This window comes from Nyctereutes procyonoides, unplaced genomic scaffold (assembly GCF_905146905.1).
Source record: "Nyctereutes procyonoides isolate TBG_1078 unplaced genomic scaffold, NYPRO_anot_genome, whole genome shotgun sequence".
NCBI classification, from domain to species: Eukaryota; Metazoa; Chordata; class Mammalia; order Carnivora; family Canidae; genus Nyctereutes; species Nyctereutes procyonoides.
The window spans coordinates 14,910,071-14,924,711 of record NW_026575144.1 but is presented as its reverse complement, the minus strand read 5'-3'; the positions used below and the strand labels follow the sequence as shown (position 1 = coordinate 14,924,711).

At 40.3% G+C, this 14,641-nt stretch overlaps 1 protein-coding gene across 2 annotated transcripts in view; it reads left to right on the top strand.

The window, feature by feature from the left end:
- The window catches only part of B3GALNT2 (beta-1,3-N-acetylgalactosaminyltransferase 2), a 55,622-nt gene that overhangs the window by 27,931 nt on the left and 13,050 nt on the right, over positions 1-14,641 (top strand). The window contains exons 5-6 of one of the 2 annotated variants that reach the window (XM_055308811.1): positions 2,469-2,564; positions 14,411-14,521. In XM_055308811.1, the coding sequence (XP_055164786.1) occupies positions 2,469-2,564; positions 14,411-14,521 (207 nt within the window). The remainder of the gene's footprint in view (positions 1-2,468; positions 2,565-14,410; positions 14,522-14,641) is intronic. The other variant, XM_055308812.1, reaches the window with a different exon arrangement.

The following is a 14,641-nucleotide window of genomic DNA, read 5'->3' as shown; positions in this document are numbered from 1 at the left end:
AACCATATATAAACAGATGTGCTGTCATCCAGACTTTGTAGTTCTATGTATAGAGCATAGGCAGAGTAGATTTATCATAATTCTTGGGGGCCCTAGGATTTGCAGAATGGTAAATGAGCATTGGCTTCAACCTAAAATCATCAGCTGCATTAACCCCTAACAAGAGAGCCATTCTGGTCCTTTGAAGCTTTGAAGCCAGGTATTGACTTCTCTCTAGCTAGGGAAGTCCTAGATGGCATCTTCTTCTGACATAAGGCTACTTTATCTACACTGATAATCTGTTGTTCAGTGTAGCTACCTTCCTGAATTAGCTTAGGAGGGTACCCTGGAGAGCTTGCTGCTGCTTTACATAAGCATCTGCTGCTTTACCTGGCACTTTGATGTTACGGAGATGGCCTTTTTCCTTACACCTTGTGAACCCACCTCTGCTAGGTTCCAACTTTTCTTCTGCAGCTTCCTCCCTTCTCTCAGCCTCCACAGAATTGAAGTGAGAGCCTTGCTGTGGATTAGGCTTTGACTTAGGGGAATGTTGTGGCTGGTTTGATTTTCCATCCAGACCACTAAGACTTCCTCCATATTCAAGAAGGCCGTTTCACTTTCTTTCTTTTTTTTTTTTTAATTGGTGTTCAGTTTGCCAACATATAGCAAAATACCCAGTGCTCATCCCGCCAAGTGCCCCCTTCAGTGCCCATCACCCAGTCACCCCAACCCCCGCCCACCTCCCTTTGTTCATTTCCCAGAGTTAGGAGTCTCATATTCTGTCACCCTCACCGATATTTTCACTCATTTTCTCTCCTTTCCCCTTTATTCCCTTTGCCTATTCTTAATATTCCCCAAATGAATGAGACCATATAATGTTTGTCCTTCTCCAACTGACTGACTTCACTCAGCATAATACCCTCCAGTTCCATCCACTCCATTGTATACATAGACCACATTTTTTTTTTTTTTATGATAGTCACAGAGAGAGAGAGAGGGAGGCAGAGACACAGGCAGAGGGAGAAGCAGGCTCCATGTACCGTAAGCCCGATGTGGGATTCGATCCCGGGTCTCCAGGATCGCGCCCTGGGCCAAAGGCAGGCGCCAAACCGCTGCGCCACCCAGGGATCCCTAGACCACATTTTCTTTATCCATCATCTGTCGATGGACACTGAGGCTCCTTCCACAGTTTGGCTATTGTGGACATTGCTGCTATAAACATCGGGGTGCAGGTGTCCCGGCGTTTCATTACATCTGTATCTTTGGGGTAAATCCCCAGCAGTACAATTGCTGGGTCGTAGGGCAGATCTATTTTTAACTCTTTGAGGAACCTCCACACAGTTTTCTAGAGTGGCTGCACCAGTTCACATTCCCACCAACAGTGCCACTTTCTTATTATTCATGTGTTCATTGGAGAGGCGCTTTGAGTTTCTCACGAGAACTGTTCCTTTGCATTCACAAAAAGGCACGAGAGGCCCAGCTTTCAGCCTGTCTCTGCTTTTAACTTGCCTTACTTGCCTCACTAAGCTTTATCATGCTAGCTTTTGATTTAGAGTAAGAGACAGGCGACTCTTCCCTTCACTTGAACACACAGAATCCATTGTAGGGGTATTAAGTGGTTGAATTTCAATACTGTGTCTCAGGAAATAGGGGAGGCCTGGGAGGGGGCGGGGAGAGGAATGAGGAAGCCTGGGTCAGTGGGTTTATCAATTAAGTTTGCCATCTTATTTGAGAGCAGTTTGTGGTACCCCCACAATTAGAGTAGCATCACAAATCACCACAACAAAAAAGTAATGATGAAAAAATGTGAAATATTACAAGGATTACCAAAATGTGACATAGAAACATGAAGTGAAACAATACTGTTGGAAAAATGGTGCCTCTGGACTTGTTCATTGCCGGATTGCCACAAACCCTCCATTTGTGAAAACACAATACTCTGCCAAGCACAGTAAAGCCAAGTGCAGTTAATGAGGTGTGCCTCTAGACATAATAGGAATCAGCCCTCTTTTATGTTTCCCTTTTTTGTTTCTGTCTTTTTTTTTCCTAAAGGTTACTTTGGAAACGGGGGGGCTCCTGGAGTACCTTTGTTCTGTATAGAAATACGTGATCTTTCAGTTTATTCTTAACCCTTGGGGTTAAACCTAGTAAGTCGGCTTGATATAACACCTCACACCTCCCCTAATGCTCCTCATTTCAAAGTGGGCTTTTTTTAAGATTATGCAGATTTTATTTTGTGTTCTAGAACTTCAGGACAGCTTTTGTTATCTTAAATATCTATTTAATAACCATGATTGCACTGGAAAACACAAATGATGTCTAAACATCAGTATACCCATATTAACCATGGTTGGGGCCATTGAGGATTAAGCTGACCAAGATAGAAAATATTTGAAAACTTGCTGCATACTCAGTGTCTGACGTAAAATCTTTCTCTTTCTCTTTTTTTTTCTTTTTCCTATTTCTTGTCCCCTCCCTCCCATTTGTAGGAGGCCCTCTTTGTGGCTCGCTTTAGTCCTCCGAGCTGTGGTGTGCAGGTGAACAAGCTGTGGTACAAGCCTGTGGAACAGTTCATCCTGCCTGAGGTATGGGGTGTAATGGAAAGGCTATCTTACCAGTGTGGTCCTTCACAGGCCTGGGTATATGCTCGCAGGGGCAGGTGCTTGATATTTTGTTCCAGGACAGCTCTTTAGAGCAGTGGATGGGGCTACCAACTCTGTGCACTGAAATGTAGCACTTTGCACCATACCTTCACAGAGCCCAGTATGAACCACACTCTGCAGACATTGTGTGTTTTAGTTAGTGGAGAAGAGAACTGCATGGCTGTTTTAGGGACAAAGGATAATAGGTATGGATTGATGGAAACATGAGACACACATACCATTTGAATAAATCAAGTCGTTTAATTACTGAAAGATGGTGGGGGCAGGTAGAGAGAGGCTAGGCAGGATAATTACAAAGAGATTGGCCACATTTCCAAGATGAATACAACCTCTCAAGGTTGTAGAACCTGTCTGAAAACACAACTGTCAGCTTCTAGGTCCATCTAGGTCTAGTCTTAAGTGCATGTGTCCTAGAGATCCCCTCATATACCTGCCAAGTGCCCGCATCAGCCTGCAGCTAAGCCTCAGCATGGTTGCAGAGTATTGCACAATTGGACATAAATAGATTACTCATTCATCTACCTTGGCCTTGCTAGGCTGGTTCAGTCTAGTCTGAGTACATTCCTCATGTCAGGGCTTTGGAGCCACAATAGGGGTCAGTTTCCCAAGCATCTTTGGGAGTCACTTTAGGTCAGCTGTAGAGTTCATTCTGCACTGTCAAAGCTGAGCTAAAACATGGAAGCTAGACCATTGACCAGCTCTGCTGACAAACCAAGAAACATTTTCCTACCATTGGTTTTGTGGTTCTGTTGCATTATACAACACATCTTATAATATGCTGTGGATCTTTAGTGTTGAGTACAAGTGGTTGAAACGATATATGTTAATTCTGTAGATGTGAAAGAGATCTCCTTTATTTCACCTGTACACGAACTTCTGCTTAAAAACATTTTTTTTTGAAGATTTTATTTATTTGAGAGAGAGAGCACACGAGCAGGGGGAGGGGTGGAGGGAGAGGGAGAAGCAGACTCCCCGTTGGGGAGGGAGCCTGATGTAGGGCTGGATCCCAGGACCCTGAGATCATGACCTGACCCGAAGGCAGCCACTTGACCAACTGAGCCACCCAGGCACCCTTGCTTAAAAATATTTTAAATAAAAGCAAAACCAAAACATTCTGGAACAAATTTCCAATTTCTCAGTGTTACATAAAAAAACACTACTGAACATCCTTATACTCCTCCTTGGTATACGTAACTGGTTATTTTCTTAGGATGAGTTGTTAGTTTGAATTTCATACACATTTCTAAGGCATGTGATTTCTTTCCGGAAGATGGTTTAGCAGCTTGTATAATTTGAGTTATTATCAGCATTATATGGGAATGCCAATTTTCCTGTGTTCTTGTATTCCTTTTAATCTCATATATGAACTTTTTTCTTTGTTAAATGAAATATGCATCATAAAAAGTATCTTTTATTTTTAATTAAGTAGTAGTATTGGCTAAGTATTGGATCTCAGCTTTAGAAAGAAGCCATTCTTTGGTTTATTTATTCATTTATTCAGGAAATATTTGAGAAATCAGTATGTGTCAAGCACTGGGGCTGTGTGAGGACACAGTATGAGGATCCCTGCCCTTAAAGCAGCTTATATCCTAGAGAGATGAGAGGAGCTAACACTGATACTTGACCTAACTTCCTGTGTGCCAGGCATGGTTATAAGTGATTTTCCTATGTTAACTAAGCTCCTTGAGGATTGAAGCAAGTCATCGATGAGACTTTCTACTCAGAACGAGCATGGGCAGAACCTCAGGCTCTCTGTGGTTCCTAGAACTCTTCCCAAAGGGAGAGTCATGTTATTCTGAGGAGTCCAGGAACACTAGCATTGTGTGAGGTGGTATCCAGAGAGGTCTGAAGCCTGACATGGAGTTGAAAAGACTTAGGAGGATTGGCATGAGTAGGAAAGAGAAAAATGATGCACCAGGGAGCAGGTATGTGAGGGCACACCTGTGGCCAAGTGCCTGAGTGGGCAGCTGTCCCTGCAGCACGGGAGATTTGGAAACCCTGCGCTGCCCCTCGGAGTCTGGGTGGCCCTTGTGCAAACCATTCAGTCTCACCACGCCCATTCTCTCATCTGTAAGGTGGTGGAGCTGTGTGACCCAGTTGAGAGGCTTATTTTAGGGACTAAATGATTTTCGTACATGCAGAATGCTTAGAACATGCTGCCACATGCATGGTAAGCATTCAGTAAATAAATGCATACTGTCCTTATTCCTGCTGCTACTCATCTGGATTTTCAGGATCCGTTCTTGGAGAGTAGAGTTTCTGCAGTTGGGTCCATGTGCCTGTGAGGGGTGTTTAGCAATGTCCAGAGATACATTCAGTTGTTACAGCTGGGTGTGGAGTGGTACTGGGATCTAGAGGCCAGTGATGCTACTGAACACCCTACAACACACACAGAAGCCCCCACAACAATTATCTGGCTCAAAATGTCGATGGTGGTGAGCTTGAGAAACTATTTAAGAGGTAGGAGTCACAATGTGGGGCAAAGAGGAAGAAAATAAGCTTAATACTTCAGGCTAATCACAGTGTTACAGAGTCTGGCCCACTATCTTGGTCAGTCTTCTAGATAGAATTATAAATTTTGATTTACCCACAAAAATGATTACTTTCCCTTAGAATATCCTTGTTCTTAGGAAGTACATGTTGAAGTAATTCAGAGGTGACATGTCATGATACCTGCATTTGCTTTCAAGTGCTTAACAACCAACAAGAAAGAAAATATGTGTGTGTGTGTATACAGACAGAGATAAAGCAGATGTGACCAAATGTTAACAGTTGCTGAGTCGAGGTGATTTGGGCATTAATTTTAACTTTTCTATAGATTGGAAATTTTTCAAAATAACACTAGAGTTGAGGCAAGGATGGTGTATCTAACAGGAGGTGCTAATGATGGGACAGTGAGTGTTCATTTCGGTTAAGATTTTTCATGCCTACAGCCTTGTGAGCTTTATTTCACTTTAAGCTTTAAGCTAAATTGACTTTTTTTCATTACTTCTGAGTAATATTTTTTCTTTTAAAAACGTGCATTATTTAACAGTGGCTATACCCAGGGGCGAGGAGGTAGGATTATAGATGATTTGTATTTTCTTCTTTTTGTGCATTTTCTAAGTGTTCTGTGATAAATACATATTTGCTTTATAAAAACAAAAAACTCTTTAAAAAATTGTCCTTTTACACAAAATCCTACTTTTGTTGAAACCGTGTTTAATTGTACATAGATACTCATTTTTGCTGCTTCAAGCCTAATTGGGTTTATTAGCACAGAAAAAATGATAGTGATGAATGCATATCATCAACAAAGAATGACAAAAGACAGACATCATTTGTGCATTTTCAAGAGAGTAGTAAATGATTTCTTCATCATCTTATTCCCCCTGCACAGCCTACTGGAGTAACATGTCAGCCGTAAGCTTGTCAAGTAAGCAGAGCTCTTGTAGTGTTTTCATCGTGTGACTCATGAGAGCATAAATCTCAGTGGGAGCCACAGATTTAAATGCAGATCTCTCTGTGCCTCTCTTAAAATATTTATTCTCTAATTTTGTATTTTCCTTATTAGTGCAGTTGAAACCTGAAACTGATTTCAATAAAAAGACTATTTTTGTTCACCTGAGTCACTATAGACATCACTGTGAGCTGTTTGGGTATTTACACACTCAGTGTTTATAACAGTTGAAATTCTTCAGATGTAATCATTTACCCAGTCCACCAAAAATTAAGTGCAGAAATACTATAGATTTAAGCTATTCTGGATGAGTAGCTAGATGAGAAGTTAGAAATATGACACAAAAGAAATGACAATATGTGGAAGGAGTTGCAGAGAGCATGCTTATGCTATGGATGAGATCTCCTTTTTCCAGCCCATACCGTGCTGTTTTTCCTAGCTTCTGTTTTGGTTTAATGATCTTAGCAAGAAATTGCCACAAACAAGCTGTTTCTCCTCCGAAGAGATCCTAGCTTTAGGGTTAGTTTGCATCAGAGAGTAGAAAGCAGGCATCTGAGAATCTCAGAATAGAGATCAGCTGTGACATGGAACAGGAATAGGTACAGGAAAGGGGGAGTAGTTACAGCTCCTCCCTTCTGTAATAACCGCTGGCTTCTAGAAGTGCAATGAATGAACCAGGACCATTTGGGGGGCCAATGAGTTTTTCTGGGAGTTACTCAGTGTAGTCCACATTGTTGATGTTGTATCATATCCCAGTCACAAGTTAACTGCGGTTGGGTGCCAGCAGGAGCCACCATGAAATACATGAGGCAAGATGCCAAGTGTCAGTGAATGGACAGGACAGAGAATTACTTGTTTCATCATATTTTCTAGATTCGTAGTTTCAAGGTGAAGAATTTTTATTTGGTCATGGTAGCTTTTACTTTTGGTATCATTCACCAGAAACTGCAGTCACTAAGATTCCAGTGACCCTGCTGCCAGCTCCAAGGGACACTTTTTGTTCTTCACTTAGTTGATTGCATTTTTCTTTTAGCTTATATAATCTATATTCTTTTGGTTTTGCCACATCTAGCTCAGTCTTTCTATACTTCATTATCTCCTCTCTTGCTTTCCTCTTCATCATTAGGATTTGCTACCCAACTTTCTGTTTGTTTTACTCATTCTTCCCTGGCAGTTTTATCTATCATCTCCTATTTGCTAATGGCTCTTAAATCCAGCTATAGCCCACATTTCTCTTAGGTACCCCATATGTACTTCTGCCAATGGAGCTTCTCCACATGAGTATCCCAGGGGCATGCTGTTGGTAACATCATTTCCATCCTATCGTTCTCTCTCCCTGTGTTATTTCAGTCTTGGGTGTCTCCCTTTTCTCAGGCACCCAAACCAGAATCATGGGATTTACCCTCAACTCTCATATCCAGGCACTTACTAAATCCTGTCATTTCTTTCTCTTAAACATATCTGGTATCATTTCTTCCAAACTTTATCACTATTCTGGCAACAACCTCTTTGACTTCGGCCATAGCACTAGACACATTGCTGGAGGCAAAGGAAACAAAAGCAAAATGAACTCTTCTGACTTCATCAAGATAAAAAGCTTCTGCGCAGTGTAGGAAACAACAAAACTAAAAGGTAGTCTATGGAATAGAAGATGCAAATAGACACTTTTTTAGAAAAAACATCCAGATGGTTAACAGACATGTGAAAAGATGCTCAGCATCACACATCATCAGGAAAATACAAATTAAAACCAGGATTAGGGGTGCCTGGGTGGCTCAGTCAGATAAGTGGCCAGCTCCTGATTTCAGCTCAGATCGTGATCTTGGAGTCCTGGGATCAAGCTCCACACTCAGCAGGGAGTCTGCTTCTCTCCCACTCTCTATACTCCTCCCCAACTCACACACGCTCTTGAACACTCTCTCTCAGATAAATAAATCTTAAAAAAAAAAAAGAGAGAGAGGTACTACCTCACACCTGTCAGAACGGCTAAAATTAACACGAGAAACAATAGGTTTTAGTGAAGATGTGAAGAAACAGGAATCCTCCTGCACTCTTGGTGGGAATGCAGACTGGTGCAGCCACTCTGGAAAACTTCAAAAAGTTAAAAATAGAACCACCCTATGATCCAGCAATTGCACTACTAGGTATCCCAAAGGATACAAAAATACAGATTTGAAGGGGTAAATGCATCCCAATGTTTATATATAGCAGGGCTCAACAAGAACCATACTATGGAAAGAGCCCGAATGTCCATCCACAGATGAATGGTTAAAGAAGATGTGGTACGTATAAGTAATAGAATATTACTCAGCCATCCAAAAGAATGAAATCTTGTCATTTGCGACAATGTAGATGGAGCTAGAGCATAGTATGCTAAGTGAAGTAAGTCAGTCAGATAAAGACATACCATATGATTTCACTCATATGTGGAATTTAAGAAACAAAAGAAATGAACCTGTGGGAGGGTGGAGGGAAACCATAACAGACTCATAACAACAGAGACAAATGGAGAGTTGATGAGGGAGGTGGGTGGGGGATGGGCTGGATGAGGGATGGGTATTAAGGGAGGGCACTAGTTGTGATGAGCACTGAGCACTGCATGTATATAAGTGATGAATCATTGAATTCTCCTGAAACCAAAATTGCACTGTATGTTAAAATTTTTTAAAACAATTTTATCACTATTAAAGTTTTAAAGGAAAGTATACCAAGGGCAGGAAGCTGTTTTGTCAGGAGAAAGACATATGATTAACCCAAAGCAGCTCACGTTGTCAAAGGTCTAGGAATTAGCTTTTGGGTTCTAGCACTGACCTTTAAAGTAGTTCACTTAGAGAAGATCAGAATGTCATTGAATGACACTGAATAAATTCTCCGAAGAGCAGTTTGTAAACCAGAATGTCCGTTCATTCATCTTTAATGAGTGATAGCTTATTAGATTTGAAAGTAATGACCCCTATCTGGGAACCTCTTTACTGAGAGGTCAGGCATCAAAAACCCAAATCAGAACAGTGCTTGGTTTGATCATTGAATTTGACTAGAATAGTGGGATGTGTTTGTTTTAGAGATCTGGCTCATTCAGGTAGGGTGTGACTAGAATGCTTTATATCTTCCAATTCCTGCATTTCTTCCATTGGACATTGCTACATTGCCAAAATTTCTCTCTTAACCCAGCTTTTTTATAGTGGCCACTTGATACATTGTTTTAAAGTAGTGATTTTACTAATTAAGCTTCAATCTCAGAGCTCTTGTCAGTTATTAGAGACATTGTTCCTTTTCATGTAAGCATTAAATTAGTTCAACTCAGAAGACAGTCTTTTTTTCTTTCTTTTATTGAGATATAATTGACATATATTAGTTTCAGGTATACAACATAATGATTCAATATTGCAAAATGATCACACTAAGTCTGGTTAACATCCATCACCGCACAGTTACATTTCTTTTCTTGTGATGAGAACTTTTAAGATCTGCTCTCTTAGCAACTTTCAAATATACAATACAGTATTATTAACTGTAGTCACCATGCTGTTTCCCCAGGACTTACTATTTTACAACTGGAAATTTGTACCTTTTCACCCCCTTCACCCATTTCACCCAGCCCCCGCCTCTGGCAATCACCTATCTGTTCTCTGTATCAGAGTTCATTGTTTAGTTTTTTGCTTTTTGAAAAACTTTTAGATTCCACATATAAGTGAAATCAAGTGGTATTTGTCTTTCTCTGTTGGACTGTCCTCACTTAGCATAATGCCCTTGAGCTCCATGTTGGAAATGGCAAGATTTCCTTTCTTTTTATGGCTGAATAATATTCCTCTGTGTATGTGTGTGTGTGTTTCTATGTTTGTGTCACATTTTCTTTATTCCTTCATCTGTCTATGGGCATTCAGGTTGTGTCCATATTGTGGCTGTTGTAAATGTCCTGCAGTGAACGTGGGGCTCAGATGTCTTTTCAAGTGAGTGTTTCCATTTCCTTCAGATAAATACCCAGAAGTGGAATTACTGGATAGAGTTGTTCTGTTTTTAATTTTTTAAATTTTTTAAAAATTTTTTTGAGGACCCTCCGTCCTATTTTCCACGGTGGCTGCAGGGATCCTCTTTTCAGTACATTCTCTCCAGCACACTTGTTATTTCTTATCCTTCTGATAGTGGTCACCACTCTGACAGGTGTGAGATGATATCTCATAGTAGTTTTGATTTGCATTTCCTTGATGATGAGCGATGTTGAGCATCTTTTCATGTACCTGTTGGCCATCTGTATGTGTTCTTTCGGAACTATTCGGATCCTTTCCCCATCTTTTAATTGATTGGTTGGGCTTTTGCTGTTGAGTTGTGGGAGTTCTTTATATCTTTTTGATAGTAGCTCCTTGTCAAGTACCCGATATGCAAATATCTTCTCCCATTCTTAGGCTTCCTTTTTGTTGTGTTGATGGTTTCCTTTGCTGTGCAGCAGTTTTTTGGTGTGAGGAAGTCCCAGTTGTTTATTTTTGCATTTGTTGCCTTTGCATTTGGTGTTGAATTCAAAAAATCATCGCCAAGACCAGTGTCAGGGAGCTTTCTGCTTAGGTTTTATGCTAGGAGTTCTGTGGTGTCAGGTCTTATGTTCAGGTCTTTGATCTATGTTGAGTTGATTTTTGTGTGTGGTTTAGGGTAGTGGCCCAGGTTTATTCCTTGCATGTGGCTGTCCAGTTTGTCCAACACCATTTATTGAAAAAACTGTTTTTTCCCGAGTGCATATGCTTGCTTCCTCTGTTGTAAATTAGTTGACCGTATATGTGTGGGTTTATTTCTGGGCTCTCTCTTCTGTTCATTGATCTACATGTCAGTTTTTATGCCAGTATCATACTGTTTTTGATCCTATTAGTTTTGTAACATAGTTTGAAATCAGGAGGTACAACGCTTCTAGTTTTTTTGTGCTTAAGATTGCTTAGGCTATTTGCTGTCTTTTGTGGTTTCATCCAGATTTTAATTTTTTTTTAATTTTTTATTTACTTATGATAGTCACAGAGAGAGAGAGAGAGAGAGAGAGAGAGAGAGAGAGGCAGAGACACAGGCAGAGGGAGAAGCAGGCTCCATGCACCGGGAGCCCGACGTGGGATTCGATCCCGGGTCTCCAGGATTGCGCCCTGGGCCAAAGGCAGGCGCCAAACCGCTGCACCACCCAGGGATCCCTCATCCAGATTTTAGTAGTCCTTATTGTATTTCTGTGAAAACATCATTGGAATTTGATAGAGATTGCATTGAATTTATAGACTGCTTTGGGTAGTATGGACATTTTAATAATATTAATACTTCCAATCTATGAGCTTGAATATCTTTCCATATATTGGTGTCTCCTTCAGTTTCTCAGAAGGCGATTTTAATTTCTAAATAAGTGCTTACCTCTTCTCACTTAGACTTCTATAAAAGTGCACTTACCATTCCCCCACCAGCCTACCCTGATGCTGTTCTACTACTGGAGTGACCTTTTAAAAAAAAAAAAAAAAAAAAGATTTGATTTTATTTATTTGAAAGAGCAGAAGCAACGGGAAGGGGAGAGGGAGAGGGAGAAGCAGGTCCCCGCTGAGCAGGGAGCCCCGACAGCGTGGGGGGCGGGCGTAGGGGAACCTCTGGGATCATGACCTGAGCCTCAGGCAGACACCTAACCAACTGAACCACTCAGGTGCCCCTGGAGTGGACTTTCTAAAATTGCAGTTAGGATTGTGTCACCCTTGTGCTTGTAAACTTAAATGCTTTCCCCCTGCCTTCAAGATGAAGGACAGACTCTATGCGACAGGCAGTGCAGATTGGGGCTACTCTTTTTTACATCTCCTTTCATCAGACTGGGACTTGGGTAGTACTAAATGCTTCACACTTTTCTGAACATGCAGTGCTCTTAGGGTCTGCCTTTTGGTGACTTCTTTCATCTGCCTCTCCCTTTCCTGATTCCAATGCCTTTAAGATTCTGCTCCGTTGTTACAGTCATTTGAAATCCTGGCTGACCTCCTCAGGCCGAATGACTTTCCTTTGTTGCAGACCCTTTCAGGGCATATTACGAGGATTTGAAGATAGGAGCTATTTCATTTCACTCTTCTAAATCTTTGAGTCGCCCACAGCTTGCTACGTTGTAGACATTTAAAAGTTTAAATAATGGCTTGCATCTAGAAGAATATGGACTCCAAATTTATTTTGTTGTACACATATGTTTAGTTTAACATTTTTTTTCCCAATCATAAAAGATGAAAAATGTATGAGAGGAATACATATTCACTGTTGAGAACTTGACAAAGTATAGAAAGTTTAGAGGAATATGATGATATCCATCTGTTTCCCAGCATATATGGTATATTTCTCCCTAGACTTGTTTTTTTTTCTTCTGTGCATATACCTCTAAGAACACTGTTTTTAGGGAATTGAGATTCAAGGTCAAGTTGAATAGTGAGTTAAGGCCTCCCAGGGAGAAAATAGAAATAATCCACTCCTGTTACCAAGAGAGATCTTTTAAAGGGGACTCTGCTTTCTGCATTCCAGCCAATGATCATAAAGCTCTGCTTTGCTAAGCAGAGACCCTGCACTTAAGTCATCGTTAACCCGTTAACCCTCAGCACAGCCCTGGGAGGTGGGCATCATTTTCCCCATGGTGGAGGTCAGGCAGTGACCACCCGCAGCGTGTCTGTGATGCCTGCTCTCAGGAACCCTGGGGCTTCTCAAGGTGCATAGGAGCCTTACCAGCAACATAAATGAAGAATCTGGTAGCTGAATATAAAGTGACAGACTGCCTGAGGAATCCCAACTCTTAGTGTTTTTATCTGTTTTGTAGATGAGTTGTAATACTTTACAAAAAGCTTTCAAACCACTGGCCTAGCTTATTGGACAAATTCAGTTTTATGTGGTATTCTTATAATGCTGGCTGAGACATTACTGTAAAACACTTTATCTCTTAATTTTAATATATGAAAAAATTTAAAGAATATTAAAATTGTATCTTTTGTCTCATGCTCTAGACCAAAATTCATTCCAATTCATTTTGAGTTTAACATTATTTATTAAGTAACTATTTTTCGAGTGCCTGTTCTGTATGTCAGGCCATTCTAGGTGCCAGGGATATAGTAGTTAATAAGACCGACAAGATCCCTGCTCTCATGGTGCTTGCATTCTAGTGGGAACAGTTCGTTGGACAATAGGAACATAAACAGGAAATATCAGAGTGATAAGTCTTATTAGGAAAAGAAGACAAACTGATGTGGTAGAGAAGAATTGGGAGCTGGCTGCCTTCTGTTGGATCCCTGGAGCAAGCCAGAGGAGCTGACAGTTGGGTATGGCCTGAGCGGTGCAGAGGAGCAGCTGAGCACCCACGGAGAAATTAGAAGACACTAGAATTTAAGTGTCTATCAAACCTTGGGGCAGAGGAATATAACTTTCTAAGTTCAAAATTTAATAGTAATAATCACAAACGAAAAGCTTGCCAAATTTGACAAGATAGAACTTACGGACCTTTTAATTTAAAAAAAAAAAAAAGTTAAGTGGCAAACAATTCTGAAAAAAGCATTTTAGCATATAATATACACACAGGATTATTTATTACAAGATAACAAGACTAATAAAATTAGAAAACTCAGTAGCTAAATGGTGAAGAAGCATGGGTCTGTAATTCCCAGGAGAGACTATATAATTTATAAACATTAGAAATCAAAAGAAACGCAATTAAATTAGGAATCATTTTTTAATGTACTAAATTGAAACTTATTTGCTTTCATCAATATCCCATACTTGGAAGAATACTACTTGGAGGTAGTATTTTTTGAATTGGGAAATTAGTATAATTAACTTTTGAAAAGACAGTTTGGCATTGTGTCCCAAAATCTGTATAAAATATCTCTATTTCTTTCTTTTCCCCATAATTTCACCTCTGAATGTATTTTGAAACAAAACAAGTTATTAGGGAAAAATAAACATTTACACCAAAACACAGCTTCCTTAGATATTTGTAGAGTCTCAGTGTCTGCGGGTGGGGAACTGTTTGTGGGACTCAGAATGCATGTACTCGAGGGCATGTGAGTTAGGTGTGCATGGTAAAGAATGGTTGTACCAGCTGTGGTGGCGTCAGGTGTAGTGGAAAATGCAAGCAGCAGTGTGCACAAAGTGCACTCTGCACTTTGTACTTATATCTTTAAGATGTGCATGGAAAAAAAAAGACTCATGAATATACACCAACATTTAACAGTGTTGTGTGTTAGAGTGGGGGATAAAATTTTTAACCAATAGGTCTTAGAAAAAAAATTAATTTTTCTTTAAAAACTTAAAACCTAAATGACAACAATAAAGAATTCAACTCACTTCATCTTTCCACAAAAAGAGCTTCGAAGGTACCATTGTGTGGGAGAGCCAAGACCTCCAAGGCCTTGTGTCAAGAAATCTCCACAAAGTGACTGTAAATGATGGTGGGGGAGTTCTCCGAGTCATTACAGTAAGTCATCCTCTCTTCCTAAGGCTGTTGAGCATACTTCAGCATTTTTTAATATATAAAAAGTGTTTTTAACTTTACTTTTACATCACCCCAGGGAATGTGGAGCAATGGATCTTGGGT